The 14,331-nt window shown below is 46.2% G+C and overlaps 10 protein-coding genes across 10 annotated transcripts; 6 read left to right on the forward strand and 4 right to left on the reverse strand.

Moving 5' to 3' along the window:
- Positions 1–280: 280 nt before the first annotated feature.
- I302_105982 (uncharacterized protein) lies at positions 281–668 on the forward strand (the record flags this gene model as incomplete). The annotated part of the gene is made up of 2 exons (XM_019191732.1): positions 281–328; positions 408–668. The coding sequence occupies 2 exons, from the start codon at positions 281–283 to the stop codon at positions 666–668; spliced, it is 309 nt and encodes a 102-aa protein (XP_019046362.1).
- A 138-nt stretch (positions 669–806) lies between these two features.
- Positions 807–1,278, reverse strand: I302_105983 (uncharacterized protein; the record flags this gene model as incomplete). The annotated part of the gene is made up of 3 exons (XM_019191733.1): positions 807–821; positions 908–1,057; positions 1,162–1,278. The coding sequence occupies 3 exons, from the start codon at positions 1,276–1,278 to the stop codon at positions 807–809; spliced, it is 282 nt and encodes a 93-aa protein (XP_019046363.1).
- Positions 1,279–1,739: 461 nt separating this feature from the next.
- On the forward strand, positions 1,740–2,248 carry I302_105984 (uncharacterized protein; the record flags this gene model as incomplete). Its single annotated transcript, XM_019191734.1, has 3 exons — positions 1,740–1,835; positions 1,986–2,135; positions 2,234–2,248. 3 exons carry the CDS (start codon positions 1,740–1,742, stop codon positions 2,246–2,248), a joined length of 261 nt encoding a protein of 86 aa, XP_019046364.1.
- A 158-nt stretch (positions 2,249–2,406) lies between these two features.
- On the reverse strand, positions 2,407–2,894 carry I302_105985 (uncharacterized protein; the record flags this gene model as incomplete). The annotated part of the gene is made up of 2 exons (XM_019191735.1): positions 2,407–2,733; positions 2,850–2,894. 2 exons carry the CDS (start codon positions 2,892–2,894, stop codon positions 2,407–2,409), a joined length of 372 nt encoding a protein of 123 aa, XP_019046365.1.
- Positions 2,895–3,388: 494 nt separating this feature from the next.
- On the forward strand, positions 3,389–3,810 carry I302_105986 (uncharacterized protein; the record flags this gene model as incomplete). Its single annotated transcript, XM_019191736.1, has 2 exons — positions 3,389–3,502; positions 3,616–3,810. The coding sequence occupies 2 exons, from the start codon at positions 3,389–3,391 to the stop codon at positions 3,808–3,810; spliced, it is 309 nt and encodes a 102-aa protein (XP_019046366.1).
- A 572-nt stretch (positions 3,811–4,382) lies between these two features.
- I302_105987 (uncharacterized protein) lies at positions 4,383–4,798 on the forward strand (the record flags this gene model as incomplete). Its single annotated transcript, XM_019191737.1, has 2 exons — positions 4,383–4,461; positions 4,596–4,798. 2 exons carry the CDS (start codon positions 4,383–4,385, stop codon positions 4,796–4,798), a joined length of 282 nt encoding a protein of 93 aa, XP_019046367.1.
- A 500-nt stretch (positions 4,799–5,298) lies between these two features.
- I302_105988 (uncharacterized protein) lies at positions 5,299–9,001 on the forward strand (the record flags this gene model as incomplete). The annotated part of the gene is made up of 11 exons (XM_019191738.2): positions 5,299–6,304; positions 6,364–6,731; positions 6,796–6,969; positions 7,028–7,479; positions 7,571–7,729; positions 7,798–7,862; positions 7,938–8,233; positions 8,373–8,504; positions 8,568–8,582; positions 8,671–8,908; positions 8,970–9,001. 11 exons carry the CDS (start codon positions 5,299–5,301, stop codon positions 8,999–9,001), a joined length of 2,937 nt encoding a protein of 978 aa, XP_019046368.2.
- A 175-nt stretch (positions 9,002–9,176) lies between these two features.
- Positions 9,177–11,171, reverse strand: I302_105989 (uncharacterized protein; the record flags this gene model as incomplete). The annotated part of the gene is made up of 7 exons (XM_065870178.1): positions 9,177–9,280; positions 9,401–9,761; positions 9,816–9,901; positions 9,973–10,156; positions 10,322–10,732; positions 10,872–10,954; positions 11,078–11,171. 7 exons carry the CDS (start codon positions 11,169–11,171, stop codon positions 9,177–9,179), a joined length of 1,323 nt encoding a protein of 440 aa, XP_065726250.1.
- A 278-nt stretch (positions 11,172–11,449) lies between these two features.
- I302_105990 (uncharacterized protein) lies at positions 11,450–12,954 on the forward strand (the record flags this gene model as incomplete). Its single annotated transcript, XM_019191740.1, has 5 exons — positions 11,450–11,801; positions 11,892–11,913; positions 12,018–12,669; positions 12,752–12,764; positions 12,893–12,954. The coding sequence occupies 5 exons, from the start codon at positions 11,450–11,452 to the stop codon at positions 12,952–12,954; spliced, it is 1,101 nt and encodes a 366-aa protein (XP_019046370.1).
- A 31-nt stretch (positions 12,955–12,985) lies between these two features.
- I302_105991 (inosine triphosphate pyrophosphatase) lies at positions 12,986–13,969 on the reverse strand (the record flags this gene model as incomplete). Its single annotated transcript, XM_019191741.1, has 5 exons — positions 12,986–13,287; positions 13,436–13,541; positions 13,626–13,690; positions 13,777–13,872; positions 13,957–13,969. 5 exons carry the CDS (start codon positions 13,967–13,969, stop codon positions 12,986–12,988), a joined length of 582 nt encoding a protein of 193 aa, XP_019046371.1.
- Positions 13,970–14,331: the final 362 nt, after the last annotated feature.

Consider the following 14,331-nt stretch of genomic DNA (forward strand, 5'->3'; position numbering starts at 1 on the left):
GACCATCCTTTGGATTAGAGATATCGTTTGATTTATGGTGGATAACTATATGCACATCTGATATGTCCCTCTCGCCAGATGTCGAACATTTCTCTCCTCATCCTTGTTAACTTCTACTTTGTCTTCGACCACTTGTACGCCCAATCAATCAACTATCACCGAACATAACAATCCTCAAGAAACATCTTGCTCCGGAAGTGAGTATGTAACAGCACGGAAGAAGTGTGACAACGTTTCAGTCTGGGCTTATATCATTCCCTTCCATCTAGTACACACCACAATGCCAACTCCCAAAATCGAGAAAGAACCATGGACCGACGATCACACCGTAAGTACCTCAGTACATACCCATCCCATTCCATTCTTACAAAATCTTAGCTGACAGACAAACGAATTTATCATTTCAGATCACTCTCTTACAAACCACTATCAACCTCGTCTTAACCCACCGACCCGATATCTACGCCACCCAAGGTTTACAGGGTGTTTCGGACAACGGAGGGAATAGGATCAATCAAAAATTGCAGCAGATGCTCAAGAAGTTCTGTGCGATGTATCCTGGCGCAGAGGGATTGGTAGAGGAACAGATCAAGCTTCTTAAGGAGTCTAAGGCTGGTGGAGGAATTCATGGGACACCTAAGAAGAGGAAGGTGAAAGATGAGAAATAATCAGGTATGCGTCAAGGTAGATTGGATGGTAGGAGACCAGTCGATCGAGTAATGGTATGCGAGTGCATGTATATGATACATCATTCCAACCTCTCATCGTCCCCTATCCAACCTTAGTCTAAGCAGACTGACCAACCCCTACATCTTCTTATACTACCTCACCAAAGTCAGAGAAACCTCTCGTAAGCTCACCTCTTCTCCCCTGGTAGAACACCGCCACACCGAAAACAACAACTCACCAAAGCATTCCAAAGAGCTACCACCCCATCCGCACCTCGCTTTACCAGTTCTGAATTACCTTTAACTTCATTCCACAGATTCCTCTTGACGATAGCGTGGATTGCTTCTTTGAGTGCGAGTTCTTCGGATTCGGTCCATGGCCTGCGTTCCTATCATCAACAAAGCCAATGTCAGCTATTGGGTAGACATACGAGTGTGGACATTTGAATAGCGGCAGTTGGAATTGTAGGAGAGCAATGTCCAGATAACTCACTTTGTTGGGTGAAGTAGTTGGAGCTGTTTTCTTGGATTTCTTGGTTGGAGTTTCGATGAGTGGTTTGAGGTCGTCCTCCCCGTCGGAGTTGGAGGGGTTTTCACGCTTGATAGGCATTGTGGGGACTCAAGTCGAAAGCTCGATGTTTGATTGGTGGACAATACGTGGTGAAAGATATTAAAAAGATTAATTGCATTTTTCAATACTGGTATTGGTCAATACTCGTTGTAATCACCTTGAATTCGAAGTTGTTTATCGATATTGACTTCTCTGCTCATTTACTTGTGTTGGTCGATTGATGGTATCTCGACCAACTCGTCGTTCCCTCATTTTGGTATTACCAAAAGGACCTGTCTCACCGCACCATCACCAATCAACAAACAACTATTAACCTGGATCTCGAATTTCGTTATCATGATCATTGTGGATGCTCGATGAACATTGAGTAAGTTAACATTTCAAATAATGATCCTTCTTCTCTTCTCTTCTTCCTCTCACTCGATCAAATCGCAGTGCTGAGCTCTATCTTTTTCACGATCTTACCTGCGATTCGGATATATCAACATCCAATTACAAAGATGCCCCCTAAGCGAGAACAACTCTCCTCATCGCCCGAGCGAGATCTCAAACCATTCATCGAGAAGAAAAAGAAAGTAGCAGGATCACCAAGTAAAGTGAGTTAATCTTTTGCTAACTTACAATTCTTCTCACTCCTCGACCACCACCAGCCCGCTCGTCATGTCCCATCCTACCCATCGGTTATGATCGTCATCACGAAAACATATCCTCATCATCACGACCTAATGACTCGGCCCCACTTACAGACCAAAACCTCCTGGACCACCACCGAAGAAATCAAATTCCGAGATGGCATCAACGCTATCGTCAAGAAACATCTCTGGAACGAGTTGAAGAATGATCCTGAACTGGTCAAGAGGGGTTCGAATGGGGTGGCTCAACATTGGATTGCTATGGTGAGTCAGCTCTCTTTTCACACCTGTTTCAAAGGAGTACAAGGGCTGAGCTCGAGCTGACGATATGTTTTTGTCGAATTTGTACCTTGGTGGTGTAGTATAAGAAGATGTAGCTTGGTCGACGAGGAGGAGGGATATCTTGGTAGATACGAAGTTGCATCAGTTGGATAGGTAAAGAAAAAGATTTATGCATTTGCAGATATCATAAATATAATACAAATATCTCGAAGTAAAAGGTCATTCAGATAGTAGTAAATATGATATCGCCATCTTACTCATCATCACTCTCATCCTTGACCTTCCTTTTTTTAGGAGTATCATTAACACTTCCCCCTCCCCCTCCATTCTCCTTTGGCGAGGAACCACCCTCGTTACCCCCCTTACCCTTTGATCTAACATTACTGAGCAACTTCATCTCCTCTTCAACCACACCCGCTTTCACATTGGGATAGATCTCGCAAACCTTCTTCAAGATCTGTTGGACTTTCTTGTTGATCCTATCTCCACCGTGGTCGGAGACACCTTCTAATCCAGGGAGTTGATAGAGTTCTGATCGGTGGTGAAGGCAATGACGGATGATGCCTCTGATCAGGATTGCCTATGGTCGAATATCAGCGAACGATTAAGAATAAGCTGCATACATGAACCGAGTCTGGGGAAACCAACCCTTCGAGAGAGGACACGAGGGACGACGAGAGGTAGGACAGAACTCACGGTGTGATCATCGTTCCATGTTTCTTTCTCAACTTTGGGAGGCATTTTGTCTTCGTTGTTATGTTAAGTTGTCAGCGGAGGGAAAATTGATATCGTCAGCTTCGCTTCTTAATGTTGAAAACCGTGGGGCACCTACGAGGTATATTGGTCTGGGTGTCGAATAGCCAGCTGCTCAGAGGGAAGGATATGTAAACTGGATGAAACGTTTACAACGTTGTGTTGGCAACAATGGCAAGATTGGGAAGATTGAGATAAAAAGAACAAGAGCAAAGTATGCGTTAAATGAATATGTTGTGAATACCTTGTTTGGAAAGGTTGAATGACACTGTATCTACTTTTGATGAGACGGGTCCTTTCGCTTCCACCTCTTATTCGATTGATCCGTCGGCGAAACCTCAACATCAAAGTGGGGAAAATCAAAGTATTCAGTGTTTACATTTATTTCCATGTCCTAATCATCCTCTTGTGTTATTTTCTATTCTATATCCTCCAATCCATCTATACAATCATACTGTCACCTAGCTCAATCGCCATCCAAGATGCCAGTCAAACGTGACAACTCTTCGACCTCGGACTCGGAGAACGAACTCAAACCACTCATCAAAACACCCACCAAGAAGCGGAAGAAATCACCTTCAACTTCACCTCGAAAAGTAAGTATCCCTTTCTCTCCTCTGTCCTCTGTCCTCTCTCTGCCTTTGTCCTCGAAGGCTATCCTCCAATCATATACTTATAATTGAGTATTGACACCTCGCAAATGATATAGGAGCGTAAAGCATGGACCGAAATAGCAGCAACCCAATTCAAAGAAGCTATCAATAACATCGTCAAGAAGAATATCTGGGCAGAGGTCAAGAACCATTTTCCAGGATTGGCGGGGAATAGGAGTGCGGATGTTTGTATAAACCATTGGGGGGCTATCTTTGATCCTCTACAATGCGTGTTTATATTTTTCAGATGATATCGTTCGGAGTTCATGACAGTGGAATTGAGCTGACGAGATATCTGGAAATTCGAATTAAGTATAAGAAGATGCAAAAGTCGCAAGATGGTAAGGGATCATAATGGTATGAACATAGCTCATTCCGTACTATCTCCGTACATACTGTAGACTAGTTTGATGCATCGATCATCACATCAAGTATTTGATTTGAAAAGGACCATCCCATCCCATCCCACAAAAGTCTGGAACAGTCTGATCCATCCAATCATGTCGAGTATAATATTGCCATATTCGTGTGGAATGTTGAATATCGATGTGAGACCATCCTTCGATTTGATGTTAATCATATTAATCTGTCGTCAAGGTGACCATTCCTCACTCATGGGAAAAGCATGTATGACTGAATAAACTAGCCATTCATGTAAATGCTATATAATATATATATATATGTATGTCTTTTCAAAGTTATCCCTTGTCTTGATATATATTCTCTAAGATCACATTCATTTACCATTCATACCAATTCCGCTCAAACTACTTTAGAAACCCATCATACACTCTCTTTCGCCAGATAACATACGTCAATCAACATGCCAGCCAAACGAGAATACTCCTCCGACTCGGACGACAAGCCCAACACCGCATCTGGATCACCCAAAAAGTCTCATCGTAAGTTGTCACCTCCCTCGTGTTCAGTTACTACACAGACCTAGCACCTCGGATTCTCCATCATCCTGCCTTCCTCTCGTTCACCTCTGCAAGCAACGTACCACAGCTGACAGTGACTGCACACGCGCACTCAGGAAAGGAAAAACAACCCTGGTCAGAGGAAGAAGAAACCAAATTTCTCCTCATCATTGACGATATCGTCAAGACGCACCTCTGGCACGCTGTCAAGGAACATCCTGAGATTGCAATTAGGAAGGGTGGGGCGGTTAGATCTCATTGGGATGCTATGCTTAGTCCTAGCTGTTCATTTGACGATTCAAACCATCATGACGAATAAGCTGATGTGATATATCGTGGGTGTCGGATCGGTAGTTCAAAAAGATGAAAAAGATGTAGGAGATTGAGCTGGTTCATGGATTATCATCTGGGTGATGGGTGGGAGCCTACGTACAGGTAGAAAAGTCGAATATATATCGAGCATGTATATATATATATATATATATACTTGATTCATCCACCGGCTGTGCATCTGTCATGGTGGATGAGGCGGATCCAACATCCCATACAGCAATCCAAGGAGTTGATGGTTTACTTGACTTGATTGCTTTACGCACCTTCCTTTGTCTGGTCCCTGTACATCCTCTCTGGTATAACCACCGCCTTGTACATGAATGATCCCACATCTTTCTAACTTCACTCCCTGCACCCATCTTCCAACAACGTCGAACGTCTCTCTATCATTCGCTTCTCCGCCACAAGCAGCTCGCACGCCAAGTACGACGATCTGAGACGCACCTCCACCTCGACTGTCCAAGCGTAAACATCCCATTCCTGAATATGTCAAAAGTATCTTTCAAAGATCAAGACACCCTCATCTCACCAGATACATCTACATCTACACCTGTACATACCGCAGCGCTCACTACAGCTACCACAGCATTCACCGAGGATACCGCTCGGACTGATAGCGAAACTCAAATTGAGAGCGATACTCAAAGCGAAGAAGAGACAGAGCCAGACTCTGCTATTCCCTCTTCTACTACACCATTCACACCTGATCCTATAAAAGGCAAGACGGAGGCCCAACCTGACACAGCTAGATCAGAGGCGAGGACCGAGAGTACAGAGACAGGATCCGAGGAAGAGTCATACAGTGGGGATTCACAGGGATCAAGTGGTAGTAATATTGGGTCTGATGGTGATGAAGATAGTTCGAGTGGATTAGAAGATTCTTCGACGGATAGCGAGCTTTCCCATTCTGGATCACAAAGTGAAGCATCATCCAAAGCAAAAGTCAAGAAGAGTAGGTCCCCAAAAGAAAAGAGGGTATCCCGCAAAAGTATCGGTAAGACCAAGAAGGCTGGTGATAGTACTTCCGCTACTAAAGTGAAGAACGGAGACACATCAGGATCAGAGGATTCGGAACTGGATAGTGATACTTCGGATTCTCAGGTCGATAGTCCATCCACACCAGAACAGAAAGTTGAGAAAGCTCGAGAGACCAAGGAGGGTGAATTGAGAAGTAGTAGAAGGAAGGACGAAGACATCAAGTCCAGCTCATCTGCATCGCGACCCAAGGACAAGTCTTCAAGGAAGGAAATAGGAAACAATTCTTCTGAGCAGCCTACAAGACGAACAGAAACGGGTGAAAAGACGAGAAGGAGGAGTAAAGAGAAAGAAAAAGAAGAAGAGTCCGGTTCTGCGAGTAGTACAGACAAGGTCAGGAAGAGTGAGGACAACGATACTTCCACTGAAGAGGAAGAGGAAGTCACACCTCCTATACGAGCCAGAAGAAGAAGTCCTAGAAGCTGGAGACACGAGATGGTCCGCTTGATCTCTTTATGTAAGCTTCCTTATCGTCTCCTAACCAGACACGTTAAGCTGATATAGTGATGAACTTAGACCTCGTCCCGGTCCTACTGGCCATCCCCACTTCCCTTCTCCTCTCACTCAACATTCAACTCTTAACCCCACTCTACAACTCTATGCCCCTTTCCCTACATACCCCTGCTCTCTACGTTGGATATACAATCGTATCATCCTTATTATACTGGTACCTCACCCTGTCCACCTCTGCGAAAGATATCATATCAGCGAGAGTATGTTTCGGCCTAGCAGCCCTCAGTGGAGATGTGGTCGCTGTGTATGGTAGGAGGATAGGCATGTCGCTGGGCCTCTTATTTGGGCCTGAGTATGGTGCAGTAGCTGTCAGGGCGGTATTGGGATTGGGTGTCGTGGGAGGAGCTTCGGGCTTTACGTTACTTTGTTTCGTAAGTTGTGCTTCTAACGCTCTTTTTAACGAAGAAAGCAGCTTATCTTGAGGTGTTGTTATAGGATCACATATCCCCTATACCACCCGCTACTAAACTTACCGACCGACCTAGGAATCTGGGCTCTATACTATATCGAACGGGTTTTTATGTGTTTCATATCTACACTTTCGAGAGGATGTGGACGACTTATTTGTATAGTAACGTCTCAATCATGAACAAAGATCCAGAGAAGACCGTGAGTCCATCAGGAAGACCCAAGACGACGAGAGGTGCTGATTGAATGATTATTGTAGATTTTATTCATCTCACTCCTCTTAACCGCCTTTTCACTCCTACTCCGATCCAGCACTTCTTCCACCCCCTTCCCCACCCTCGTCAACTCAGCTCTGACGAAGAACCTCAAACTCTCACCTAACGCATCTAAATCCACCGAGAAGATTACGAAGATCCTCCCCCGTCAGGCATTTCCATTATTACTTCTACTTCGTATACCCCTCCTAATCCTCGCACTTCGTCAGCAGGTATTCCTCCGACCACCCCTCAATGAACCTTATGTGACGGCAAATGGGGAATTGAGGTTGATATCCTCCGAACGAAGTTTGACGGGACAGATTGTCGTTGCTGAGAACCTCAAAGATGGATATAGGTTTTTGAGGTGTGATCATTCGATTTTGGGGGGGAGGTGGATAAGAGAAGTGGAGGATAAGAAAGAAAAGAGTGGGAAGAGGACGGAACAGGGGGATTCGTATGTCCCCTTCTCCCTTCTCTTTGTTTATGACTCTAGTATAGTATGATCTTTAACGAAAGAAGCTGATAGAGGATTTGATTTGAACTAGGATATTCGCAACGTTTAACCTCCAGGAGATCGCTGTCCTAGCTCATCGGTCGGATCCTTCCGAGTCGCTTATCAGGACGTTACAGCTCACTACGGACTTGGAAGTGAGCTTGGAACGTGAGGATGAGGATGAGAAGTTGCCTGAGAGAGCTTTGATCATGTCAGTCAAGTTCACCCTCTTTCTCTGGTCTTAGAGATAAGGTGTGTAAAGCTGATACAGATGAATAGTGGATTGGGAGTAGGTATAGCAGCTTCTGCATTCTCACGACGAGGATTGTACGTGGATATTGTTGGTGAGTCTGATCGTATACCAAACGTCCAACAAACTGGAAGGTGAAAGCTGACATGCTAGATGAACTATAATCCAGAAATCGACCCAGCTGTCTACCTAGCAGCGCAAAACCACTTCCAGCTCTACACCCCCAATGTGGCTTCTACAAACATAATGGACGGGTCGAAATTCGTCTCCCAGCTCGCAGAGCTGAAGAAAGCTCAGTCTCAGTCTCTACAGGCTGATAATGAGAGTGAGGGTGGGACAGTACCGACGTGGGATTATGTGATTCAAGATTGTTTCACTGGTGGGAGCGTCCCGGGTGAGATGTTCACGAAGGAGTTTTGGGAGGATTTGGGGGAAATGGTTAAGAGTGATGGGATCGTAGCTATGGTGGGTCAAGTTCTACCTCTTTGTCAGATCAATCAGTATTGGCGTATAAACGTTGCAGGTCCGAATACGGAGAATATGATGAAGATGGCTGTAGGATCTGTTGGAAAAAGGTGAAGCTGACAGTACTATGCGTCATCAGAACTTCGCGGGCGTACTTCGAAGTGAAGCTTCTAGAGCTGTGTTAGTCACTCTTACTTCTGTCTTTCCGCAATGTAGAGCATTCGGAGATGGGTTCGAGGTGAATCAGGGCCCAGACGATCTGGTCAATATGGTATGTCCGCTGTTTTGATCGTATTCAAGATACCAAGCTGACCTCGTATGATCATGACAATAGGTGGTATTCTGTACCGTGAGCGACCTATAAATCCTCTTCAGCTATGCCAATCCACGCATGTCAGGCACGTAAAAGCTGATTAATCTCTGTTGATGCGGTTCAGAAAACATACTCCCCCTTACTGACTTTCCGTCCACCCACACCATTCGACGGACTCCGATCGCCACTTCGAGCCCACGTCTATTCCACGTTCCACCCCAACGAAATTCAGCTGGATGATATTCTCTCTGAAGCGGATTTGGAAGATCCAGAGATGCATCTTGTGAGAGGTCAAGCAGCTGGGAAGTTGAACAAGTGGCAGGTGGGGAGTAGTCTTGCTACATGGCGAGCAATGAAGACTAGTGAGTTTGAGACTGTCAAGGTTGTTTAGTGAATCGTGATGGTATTGCTGACTTTGTGTAGTCCTCACTCCGGAAATGTGGTTGGCTTATTAGGTTTTATTGTTATGTACATAATGCATTATAGAGCGGTTTACTACAACATCATTGATCATCAATTATATATATACAAGGTATAATACCCATTTCATTTGTGTGCTTAGGAGTCCTCAATCCAAATCTGCGCTTCTTTTGACAACTGTACTACTGATACATCTCGATCGGCTTAGGACTAAAGGTTTTGAGTCTTGGTATCATCCCTGTAAACCAACACCGAACAGATCCCACCACTCTTCTCATCCTGTTCGATGATCAGCCCGTCGAAACCGACCAGCTCTGTAATAGCACAACAATATGTCAGAGAGTCTCACCATAATAGGAACTGCCAAGCAAAGGACGAACCCGGATTCGGCCTTCAGAGACAGGATTACTGAGGAATGAGGTGAAGACACTCACTGCTCGGTCCAAGATTCGACACCCCCTCCAAACCACCTTCAACCAATCGATCAAGTATCATCGCATCCCCCTGTTCATCCTCCTCCTTCCTATCGTCCCTTCCTTTAGTAGCAGAATTAGACTCATTCTCAGAACTGTTATTGGTATTAGGCGATCCACCCCTCTTCTTCTTCTTACCTCCTGAAGGCGGATTAGCCGGGGGTACGCTCAATCTCACTTCCACGACGTATTCTTGGGATTTCTCGCTCTTCGATAGATTGCTTCGGAAGGATCGCAGGGGGGAAGTCATGTCAAGGTTGCCTGAGGATATGGGGAGGATCCATGGACAACGGGCGTAACGCTGGAAGAGGGGTGTGCCGGGCTGTGTAGATTGGTTAGCCTATTCTGAGCAGCATCGTTCACTAGCACAACTTACGATATTTGAGTGGCAGAGTATCTTGATCACAATCCCATCTTTCGATACCAAAAAGTCCAAACCATATTGGAAATAATTCCAAAAACCTATTTTGTTAGATGGTAGACTGTCAGCTTTGCTCGCTTGGACCGAGACGTAAACGACCAGCTGCACTCACATGCACCTTTCCCATTCTCCTTATGCGGATCACCACCCCACATCTTCTCCAGCCTATCATCTTCTTTCCAAAACTTCCGTAGGGGTGCTCCCAGGTCTAGTAATAGGTCTTGAGAGGTGGTCTCGCCGATGGTGATGGGGAGGATGTGGTCTTCGTCCAGGGCTAGGGTTATACCTTTGTTTGGCTGAATGTAATGATTAGTTAGCTTCATCCTGGTATGCCCATGTGATACGTGAGCAGCTCCGGATCCTACCAGAATACACTAAACCCGCACACGTCCATTTACTGCTCTGACTCATCTCATCCACGAGCTTCGACTCAGATGTGCATGCGCAAAAGAAAGACTCACCTGAATCACACAACTTATCAACCTAGCCTGCAACTCCTCATCTTCCCCCGGCTTAACCATTATCCTATGCACGACGTCCTCCCTCGGACCGAACCCCGCGTCCCCCAAGTTGTCCGAATGAAGTATGAAAGTTATACCTGGGAAATCCAGCTTGTCCCCCGCCTTGTCGAGGAAGGTAGGACCCATGAGTCTACCTACCCGAGCTCGGGTGAGGGGCATATGTGCCGAGCTGAGGATTTCGGTCTCGTATGATAGTTCCAGCTGATTGGCAGGCGAGATTGAGGAGGAGGAGTTGGAAGAGGGTGAGGGGAGAGTAATGGTTATGAGGGATAGGAGTTGGTATATTGGTGAAGGAGGGAAATAGAGGGTTAGGTGGGGGAGGTGAATGGTTGTTGCTGATTTGTGTGGGGACTACGACCATTCAAAAGCAATTAGCTTTAGATTCCCATTTTGCACTCTCATCTTCCAGTTGTCGTTGCTACCTTTCTGAGGTAGATTGATGAGAAACAAAAGGTATCCTGCTTAGATTCGAGGGGACGATGATACGCACATCTACATCCCATGATACTTCTACTTTGGGGTACTCTGTCTTGTGGGTTCGTATGAGTTCGAGTGCATGCCATAGATTGTCGCCTATGGGATACCAATTGCACTTATCAGTATGAGATGGTCGCTCCTCGAGATGATAATCAGCTTTGCCCCCTTCCCATTGGCGGCAAATCATCAATCATCAACAAAGGATGGAAGTGGACTCACCAAGTTGAAATATCCCTACTCCTTCTCCAGGGGTGACCTCGTAAGTCGGGGTTAGGCTCCTCGCGTTCAAATTCTGAGTACCGACCTCTATCATTGTTGATGCTGGATCCTCGGTCTACTTGTGTCATTGACAGTGGATGAGGTGATGATAAGTTGAGAAGGATACTCGTGATCGCATCAATCCTTGTTATTGTTTCAGCTGGACTCGTGTTTGATTCATCTTACGTCATAGTGAAACGTAACCCCGACCTAACCTGACCTGCCTTCCCGAAAGACCTTTTCATCTCTGCTCGTTCATCTTCCCATCTCAGCACACATCTTATATCTTGGGCAGCCCTCGTCCTCATTCACAGAAGGGCCCTGTAGCCCCAAATGGCCTCCCCAACCACACAAAACCCACCCACAACAACCCAATCACCCCAAGAAGACATCGAAGCCATCCAATCCTCCCTCAATGCACGGAGCAAGCGTCGTCTGTCCCTACGTACCATACTGAGCTCGTATAAATCGCAGCACGATCTCAAGGGAAAGGCAAAAGCAGATGAACAAGCTATAGCTGAAGAGGAGGACGAAGAAGGGGAGGATGTGTTTAAAGTTGATACGGTTGATATTGAACGATATCGACAATCAAAGGGAGATCCTATACAGATCAATCGGGGGCAGAATAAGGATGTTAATGTTGAGGATGTACAGGTGGGATTTGAGAAGGAGTATGTGTGGGATGGTGAGTGATTTCATCATCATGGTACTGTATCTCAAGGCGTACAAACGTCTTCGGTGCGTAGGGTTATTGGCTGACTCAAACATGATGTAGTGCTATTTGAGAACCAGCGAGGGTGAGTCGATGTCGATCATAATCTCACAACTACACTGACAAGCCAAGATTCGTGATCAGTGTGGAACGTATATAGAGTATCCTGCTGATAATTCATCTTAACAGAATATACATCCTAGGCAAAGGATACTTCTCCTCTCGCTCCCTCCTTCCCGCCGACCCCTCAGCATTCACCCGTCCCACCCAAAACATCCCCTCAGCCTCAAGTCTAGGTATACGCACCAACAATCCTCCACCACCCAACACCCAGGACCCAGGGCCGTCCAGCTCAACCAAAACCCAGCGAGCCAAGCGATCCAATAAGACCTCCTATACGCTCGAGACGTACCAGCCCCCTCTGCCGGAATGGCAATACCTCACACCGTGGATGATCAACATGCGAACGGGGACTGACGAGCTGGGGTGGAGGTACAATGCGTGGTTCAGACCCAGGGGGTGGTCTAGTCATTCAGGCCCATTGGGGTGGGGAGGGTGGGTGAGAAGGAGGGAGTGGATACGGTTACGTGCTGTGGGACTTGGGGGGATTAAGATGGTAGATATGGAGGGGAGGGATAGGGTAGAGAGGAAGGGGGAGAAGTTGAAAGATGTTATGGGGAGTGAAGAGGTGGGGGAGAATGTACAGAGTGTATTGGTGGTTATGGGTAAGATCGGGTTGGACAGGCAAAGATTGGATTTGTGGAAGAAGTGGTTAGATAAGGAGAAGAGGGGAAGTGAATCTTGGAAGAGATTAGAGATTCTGTGCGAGGATGAACACGCTGTGAGTAATGTGATGATCCCTGGGGGACTGACTTTCTATATATGCATGACTTCGTGTAATCTAATGATTTATCTATATTCAGCTCAACGATCTGCGTAAACAATTCACCTATCCCTCCATCTCCTTCCCTCTTTTCCTGGAGATCCTCCGATCCCACCATATCAACATACCCGAATCATTCGATGATAAACCCAATTCAACTTCCAATTCCAATTCTACCCAGTCCTCTTCAATCCCCTCAACCCCTCCAGCACCATCCTCCCCAGAACCGCCCCCACAGGATAAAAGCAAAATATCCAACTCAACCCCCTAGACCCTACTTCCCCTCCTTAGCTTTATCCTGCAAATACACCCTCAGCTTCTCCAAGGCCCTATACCTATGCGAAATCGTATTCTTCTCTTGCCCGTCCATCTCGGCGTATGTCCTATTTCCCCCCAATTCGATTGGCTGGAAGATTGGATCCCAGCCGAAATGCGTTGGTCCTCTTGCTGGAACGATGTTCCCCTCCGTCCTTCCCTCAAAGAGGATGGGTTCCTGTCCTGGTCCGGGGGAGTAGGCGAATGTGCAGAGGGCGTGGGCGCGGGTGGTGGAGAATCCTTTGAGGAGGTTGTTGAGGCCTGTTGTTTTCCCATTTTTAGCATTAGCATGTCTCGGAGTAAAGCTTAAAGCTTAGGCCTGAGGGCGATTGATTGTTGTATTGGTATCGTGCGATGATTTCACATAGTACGACGATGGATGTGGATATGTAGCATTGATGTAACTCACCTTCGTGTCCTAGATTACCCAAGAAGTCCTTGATATATGGTCCTGGCAGACCATTTAACGCATCAAAACATAATGCCGTATCCTCAGTTACACAAGCTGTACCGAGCTGTTCCAACAAGAAACACCAATACCATCACATGATCGCGTCAGCTTGGTCCCGCGAGATGCGATGCTGGATAAGCCGACATACCTTCTCAGCAGCAACTTTGACCTTGGCGATAGCTACTTCCTGTGTAGTACCTTGAATCTCTGGCACTAAAAGGATCGGCCGAGCAAGATATCGTTCACGTTAGCTCTTTCGGTCCGAATGTGATATTTGAGAAGTGTGCATGTTTACTCACCATCAACAGCTTGGGAAGTCACGCTCACCCCACTCTCCCCAGAAGCCAGGATAGCTTGTACCTCTTTAAGCTTGTTGGCGTTTCCTGTGACGAATACTGCGACAGACTCAACCAGGTCAGCTGTCTACGGTGATTCCTTGTTTTCCATGACGACAGCTGAGGTATGGATTGGTAGCTCACCAAACGATGTCATCCTGTCTTGCTTTGCTTTCCTTCCTTGTGTATGTTCTATGTTTGGTGGACGAATGACAAGGATAAGAGAGGTGTGTAGTTGATAACTTGAACAGACTACAGTATGAGTATGAGTAGAAACATAATAATGGACAAACTCGACTCGGTGCACTTATTTACTCGTTCGGACCTCCACTTGGTAGGGAGGGTATCAGGATACTCACTCATAAACGAGCTAAGCCAAGCGAGCACTGTTGATTTGACTCGTACTCAATTCTTGGTCTCGGACCGTGAGTCCGCAGGACGACTCCTAGGCTGCGGGTCGATGCATGATCGCGAAATAGCAGAGTACGATATCGCATGACTGCACGATGCATCGAACAA

This window comes from Kwoniella bestiolae, chromosome 4, assembly GCF_000512585.2.
Source record: "Kwoniella bestiolae CBS 10118 chromosome 4, complete sequence".
NCBI classification, from domain to species: domain Eukaryota; kingdom Fungi; phylum Basidiomycota; class Tremellomycetes; order Tremellales; family Cryptococcaceae; genus Kwoniella; species Kwoniella bestiolae.